Raw genomic sequence first — 7080 nt, forward strand, 5'->3', positions numbered from 1 at the left:
TTGTCTATCGGCCCCGTCCGGGGGCATCGCCCCGTTTGATGTGATGTGAAATTATAGATATCTCCAGTACTTTGCATATACTTCTTATCTTGCTATGCATAAATATTAATAATTGGTTTTCGGGTCAGCTCTTCTCTTCGCCACAATCATATTACAAGATACGCCTACGGTTACCGGGCCCGTGTCTGGTCTCAGGTAGTTGTCTCCTCGGAATGGTATCCGCCTGGTACGTGCTCCTGCCCCTTCTGTGCACATCTCCGAGCCACGGAGAGATTGCCTGATACGAAAATCGGGTAGGTGTCCGCGAGGAAGGTGTTGCGATCAGAGACATGGCCATCCGGCCCTCGTTGTTTCGTCAGGGCGGCTGAGTAGTGAGTTTGCTCCTCTTGCTCTTCTTCTTTTCCCCTGTCAGTGCACTCGATGTATACGATCACCGGGTAGGTGTCCGCGAGGATAGTGTTGGGATTAGAGATATGGTCCCCTGACGCTGTTTGTTCGCCACCGCTGCCGAGTAGCTAGGGAGTATTTTGCTCCCCTTCCTTCCTCTTCCTTTTCTTCTTCTTTTGCCCAGTCACTGCAGTGAACACAGTTGCATTGCTCTCCCCCTACTCTCCCGGAATTCTATCAGGTAGCAGGAGCAAGGTGTGCGCGGGTATTGCGTGATGGAAAACTGCAGTGGTCTGCTTGTGTCCTTCGGCCGAGAGTTCTGAACTCGGAAGCCCCCTGTCTGGTGATGTCTCCAAAGGTGCAGGTAGTTCCGGGCTAAGTCCAGTGCGGCGAACCTAAATGTTTCACATGGGCCACCCTCAGGCGTGTCTAGATCCTGCGTGGCGAGCTTTTTGTCTTTATGGGCGAACATTGCGACGGACCCGGCCTAGCGGTGTATGTATGCGGGCCTGTGTATTATCGTATACCCCTTGCCTGTAACACCTTATGTCAGTAGCGCTACCAAACTGCCGTCTTGGTGAGATAGTAGAGAATCGTAGCGACGGTCGTGATTGGTATTCGAGGAAAGCACACCGATTCGATACCTCCCGTATATGTGAGGGGTGAGATGCCCAAAAGAATCATGAATTCGGCGCTCTTGCTAAAGAGGAAGAGAAAAGAAGTCAAATCGATGCCAGAAAGGGCTCTGAGTTTCCTATCGGTTTGATCCAAGCCTCAACAATATTTTCTTATCATTGATAAGGTCCTATCTATTGGGGTCAATCTTACTTTGTTTAGTCTTAGCGTAGGATGCCTCTGTTAGGGCTATTCGTGGCTGAATTGTTTCTGGAAGGTAACCCCATGCATGGATCGTGCATCTCACGGACTCTTCGAGAACGTATGTTTCTGCCAGGAAAATCACGCAGGAACGGACAAGGGTTGATGCGGTTGATGCGGTTGATAATACTGATAGGGGTGGATCATACTGATTGAACTAGCGTTGGGATCCTATCTATTCCGGGCTCCATACCATGATCGACGTTTCAGCTCCACGGCCACTCCACATGCTGATTCGAGCAAGAGAGATGAAGCCGTACGTGGAGTGCATAGGTGGATAGGGCTCGTATTGGAAATTTTGTCTACGGAGTACTCCGTAGACAGGAATATTCAGTGGGGACTTGGCCTGATCCCTTTCATATACATTTGCGCGACTCGTAGTTAACACATATGCAAATTCCTATTTCGGTGTTCCGGGCACCGACGATCTCTCATCTACGTGAATCAAAGGGGCAAACTACACACTATACGTTAATCCGACCAATACCGAAGAAGACAGAGATATGAGATGTAATAGGAAAGTCATGATATCTAGAAAGTACCAAAGTGTAGATATACAAGCGGTGACCGGGTACGCCTGCCGGTCTCGGGAGCAAATGCCTCATCTGCGGGAAAGGAAACCGGCTACCGGATGCTTGGCCGGGGGGGAAGCCACCTAAGCCCCCCTTTCGTCCCTTTTCGTCCCTTTTCGTCCCTTTTTGATTTTTTTCCCATTTTTTCACTTTAAACCCCTCATGTGGAACCACACTGACGTGTTGGGCTATGCTTTGTTATTCAGTTGGCTTATCTAGTGATTGATAATATCAATCCGGTATCTTTCAGAAATGCAAGTTAAACTTTCCAATTGATGAGAAAGATAACAGTCCTGGTATCATTGCTAAAACTAGTTGTTTAGACTATGCATGTAGAACAAAAGTGACATTCTTGTTATTTCGTGCATACATGACCGTGTGCGGACAGGCGTTTCAAGGCGTTTTCCAAGGATTTGGGGCGTAACGTAGTTTAGTTAAGGTTACACAATTTCAACCTTCTCCGCGTATCCCCCATGGGGTAGTTATGGGGAACTGTCCAACCAACTTCAATTCTACTCCACACAGTCTCCACGTACTTGTCATCATAGCGGGCCGATAATAAGTGCAACGATATGCAAAATGCTCGAGAATAATTAATTATTTCCCAGTTTCTGGTGGGTCTTCGCAGTTTTACTTCTGAAACCGACCTAGCGTATGATTGCAGGAAGTGAGTGATTATACCGAGTAGTATCCACAATTGGGGGTTGTAGACGAGTCACCATTTACGCCATTGACTCCAACCAACTGGCCCTTATCTGTTTCTCCGGGCGCCCCATCGATCAGGCAGCCGATGGTCTGAAGAGAGACAGTTATAAGCGGTGCGACATCCCGCATACTCCGAGACCCAGTTTTTGTATCCGCCTTACATTCCCCATTCCCCAGTCTCCAATATGATGGATATGAAAAACGAAAAAGACCTTGAAGGTCTTGCTCCGTCCCAGAGTAATGATGTCCACCCTAGTGTTATTCACAATCACGATGATGTCTTTGGAGAAATCACCGAATCCGGACCCAACTACCGAAATGTATGTATCTTCTTTTCTTTTCCTTTTGCCATTATTGTTTTTGCTTCTCCATGAAATGTCCAATTGGAGCAGAACTAACATCTTTTTAGGTAGGATGGGCAGGAACAGTGATCCTCATGATGAAGAGCCAGATTGGCCTCGGTGTCCTTTCCATCCCAGCTGCTTTTGACACATTAGGCCTCGTCCCAGGTGTCATCTGCCTGCTCATCGTTGGCATAATTACAACATGGTCCGACTACATGGTCGGCGTATTCAAGCTCAACCATCGTTCAGTCTATGGTATCGACGATGCTGGTTTTTTGATGTTTGGTGCCATCGGTCGTGAGGTATTCGGTTTTGTATTCTGCCTATGTAAGTATCTCCATCATAACGAATATAGACTCGCTTCTAACATGCTCTCTAGATTGGATTTTCGTCGCCGGCTCAGGAATGCTCGGTCTTTCAATCGCCCTCAATGCCGTCTCGAGTCACGCCACATGCACAGCTGTCTATGTTGCCGTTGCAGCCATCGCAGGAATCGCTTTTGGCAGTATTCGGACTCTTGGAAAAATCAGTTGGCTTGCGTGGATTGGACTGACTTGCATTTTGATCGCAAGTAAGATCTCCCCTACTGACCTCGCGCAATTCAACACAGCCCTAACCGATTTGTATTATAGTTTTCATCGTCACCATCGCTGTTGGAGTTCAGGATCGCCCGGCCCTGGCCCCTAGAGAGGGGGTCTGGGTATCTGACTACAAGATCATTGCCAACCCTTCATTCAGTGAAGCCATCACTGCCGTGTCCTCGATTGTCTTCGCTTACGCCGGTACACCCGCATTCTTCTCTATCGTGTCTGAGATGCGCGACCCCAAATACTACACTCGCTCGTTGATCATCTGCCAAAGTGGCGTGTCTGCTGTCTACATTACCATCGGTGTTGTAGTCTACTACTACTGCGGTTCCTATGTTGCCTCGCCCGCTCTTGGCTCCGCTGGTCCTACTATGAAGAAGATCAGTTATGGCTTTGCCATTCCAGGTCTTTTGGTCACTGTGATGCTGTTTGTTCACGTAAGCACTTCCTCTCTCAGATTTCAGAATCTCTACGAACTAACACAACCCTTATAGCTACCCGCGAAATTCATCTTCGTCCGCGCCCTCAGAGGCTCCCAGCATCTCACCTCCAACAGCATGGTCCACTGGGGCTCCTGGATCGGTTGCACCGCCGGAGTCGGTATTATTTCCTACATCATCGCAAGTGCCATCCCCGTCTTCGACAGTCTCGTCTCACTTATCGGTGCTTTGCTCGGCACATTCATGTGTTTCCAGCCCATGGGCTGCATGTGGCTGTACGATAACTGGAGCAAGGGCAAGGTCGAACGATCCCCGAGGTGGATCGCCATGGTTTCCTGGAGTGTCTTTGTTATTGTGATCGGTACCTTCATGATGGTGGCCGGTACATACGGATCTATTGTCAGCATTATCGCAAGCTATAACGCGACGGGCGGTTCGGCTGCTTGGTCTTGCGCGGATAACTCAAATTCTTCATAGATTTTTGGTCAGCAGTATTTTCTGCTATGTTTGATACCAATGCATTAGAAATGCATATATATATATATAGCGGAAGCGTGTTAACAATGTCATATAATTCGAAGTTCTTCTTGTGTTTATTGTAACATCAGTGCTCTGGCGACTTCCCGTTGTGTGCTCTAAGCGTTCGTTGTTCATCGCTAGTTGCACATGCGTCACAGGAGTGGTATACTAAATACTAAAATCATGTAATTAGTATTGCTAGATTCTCAATGAGAACGTGCATTTAAACGTACTATTTTCATTGTATTAAATTAATATTGATAGTATGCAATAATTAAATGGAATGTATAGGGTGGTAGATGTATACATTGCGGGATCCCCGAAAACTTTTGCGCTAGAACTATACATGGACAACTCAAAGATGCCAGGTATAATCTACTATAATACACATAGTTTAACAACTATTGCAGAAATAAAGCATCTACCGCTATTCTCGATCATGGCACTCCAACCACAATCATCAGCGTAAAGAGCGCTTCGCAGTTAAGTATGGAGAAAATTAGGTGCGGGCTAAACTTATTTCTTCATTTCATCAATATATATATATAGTAATGATAGCTAAGAAATGAACGTTAGCCGGTATAGCTGCCTCTACTGGAACTCCACCGCATCATACAAAAAGGCAGCTGATCACGACTAGCATCCGAAGCCGGCTGAGTGTTGGGGGCCCAGCTGATGCCCTTATGAGACCACTTTCGCGGCGTTGACACCATCTTGTACGAATCCAGTATATTAACAATAATTATTCAGTAGGAGAGTTCCATTGGGAGGTGGAATGCGAAGAAAGAGCTCCATAATGAAAGTCGACTGGGCACGGGGGAAAATCCTCCACTATTCTTACGGAGCAGGGATCTGATATACAGGATGCGTATTACAGGACTCCGTACGGAAGCCGCTTGCAGGGATCTGCTTATCTTGCATCTACAAGTACGGAGTACCTAACTACTATATGTAACATATGCAGTGATAACAGGGGTAAATCTGATAAGAAATATGGTCAAAATGGGATCAGAGCTGCAGAAAAACTTCTGGGATGATATTTATATTTATATGTACTCTGTATCAATATTCTAAACCCACCTAGCATTCGTCTATCCCTCCTCAGAACCCCAGAAGCGCCCACAACTCCGATCTCTGCCAACGGTGTATCCCAGTTACACTTTAATGACGATCTGATAACGCCACGTGGGGGCGAAAAGGAGCAGCCAAACATTTTGGCCTAGGCCTTAGGTTTTGAAGATGATTCATCATTTACATCTGTTTGATATTGAACCATCCCATGCTTGTTGCTTGCAGGGTGAAAATATTGTTTAATCTCTGTTTGGTGGCTACTGGCGAAGGGGAAGAAGAGAAAGAAAAATCATTGTTGTTCAATTTAGGAAAAAAGGAGGATATTTATACCCTGATGTCTTACAAACAATCTGGATAGTCTTCAAGCAAACAAATGGAAATGAGATCATCCAACACTGGGGAGTGAGGACAATTGACGCCTAAACCACGGCTTCTCGCTGTGTTCAAGAAGATAAAACGCTTTTCCCACCGTCTTCCGTCAGTCTGTCTCTAATCTTGATCACCATGTGCCCCGAGCCCAGATTCCTGAGCTCCTGCGAGCCTCCTGAAGCAGTGCAAGAAACTGCACTCGGTGAAAATATTAAAGCCTCGCCCACCCGGAGATGAACGATTTTATGGAACAATGAGAACTTTCTAGCAATCCCAGCGTTTTTCGGGTGGTCATCGTCATAGACCGACGTCTCTTGATTCGACTGTGCATCCAAGGCGGCTCCAGCCACGTGGCCTTGTAGTGCGCGTATCCACGCAGGGGACGAAAATCTATGGACAATAGTGATCGAGCACAGACTGAGAAGGTCGCTTGAAATCGTTGGCTCTTGGGTAGAAATCAAGATACGGGCCGCGAGGTGACGCTGTAAGCGAACAGTGGAGAGAAGGGTATCCGTAAAGCTTCGAGCTTCGGCCGAATCTTTCATGTACTAGAAATTGTCAGCGGCGATAAATCAGCTAAGTGCGTGTAGAACACATACCTTATGAGCCTCGTCAAGGGCCACTATTCTGCCAATCTTGGTATCCTGCTCCATGAAAATACTAAAGCAAACGTTGAAAAGTGAGCAAGCGATATCAGGAGAGACACAAGGACAGGAGAGGTCGACAATTGTCAATTGTGAGGCCTGGACCGTTGATTAGTCCCTGAAAGTAAGTTGAGAATTTATTGTACCTGTCTTACCTTCGGTATCCAGTCAGAGCCTGCTCCTTGAGGATTCGCCTGCTTTCCATTTCCTTTCTTGCTCAGGACTGCCTGCTGTGGGGGCATCAAACTTTCAAGCATATCCAATCGTTGCTTCAGAGGCGCGATTTGACCCGGAAGAAGGCCAGAGCTAAGGATTCTTTTCTTGAAGTCCATATAGTCAAATTGGGATCCTGCCTTTTGTTGTAAAAGGCGCATTTCCCGCAGAATCCGCTGAACAGTATACACGTACAGAGGAACGGGCCCCGAGTCTTGACCAACTGCCATAAGATCCAGCATACGTTTAATGTTCAGATTAGCTTGGTCTATCTGCAAAGGCTCAACCTTGATGTTGAATCTCGAGTACGTTTTCTGCAGGCCCATTAGCGAGATGAAGGAAATCGGGGGGGG

General features: G+C 46.9%; 3 protein-coding genes across 3 annotated transcripts; 1 reads left to right on the plus strand and 2 right to left on the minus strand.

Moving 5' to 3' along the window:
• Window positions 1–571: 571 nt before the first annotated feature.
• On the minus strand, window positions 572–859 carry PEX2_063030 (uncharacterized protein; the record flags this gene model as incomplete). The annotated part of the gene is made up of 1 exon (XM_016743574.1): window positions 572–859. The coding sequence occupies one exon, from the start codon at window positions 857–859 to the stop codon at window positions 572–574; it is 288 nt and encodes a 95-aa protein (XP_016593816.1).
• A 1866-nt stretch (window positions 860–2725) lies between these two features.
• Window positions 2726–4388, plus strand: PEX2_063040 (uncharacterized protein; the record flags this gene model as incomplete). The annotated part of the gene is made up of 5 exons (XM_016743575.1): window positions 2726–2860; window positions 2950–3211; window positions 3264–3455; window positions 3517–3908; window positions 3966–4388. 5 exons carry the CDS (start codon window positions 2726–2728, stop codon window positions 4386–4388), a joined length of 1404 nt encoding a protein of 467 aa, XP_016593817.1.
• A 1556-nt stretch (window positions 4389–5944) lies between these two features.
• Window positions 5945–7053, minus strand: PEX2_063050 (uncharacterized protein; the record flags this gene model as incomplete). The annotated part of the gene is made up of 3 exons (XM_016743576.1): window positions 5945–6418; window positions 6470–6613; window positions 6670–7053. 3 exons carry the CDS (start codon window positions 7051–7053, stop codon window positions 5945–5947), a joined length of 1002 nt encoding a protein of 333 aa, XP_016593818.1.
• Between the last annotated feature and the right edge of the window lie 27 nt (window positions 7054–7080).

Source organism: Penicillium expansum (assembly GCF_000769745.1).
Source record: "Penicillium expansum strain MD-8 chromosome Unknown contig200, whole genome shotgun sequence".
Lineage (NCBI taxonomy): Eukaryota > Fungi > Ascomycota > Eurotiomycetes > Eurotiales > Aspergillaceae > Penicillium > Penicillium expansum.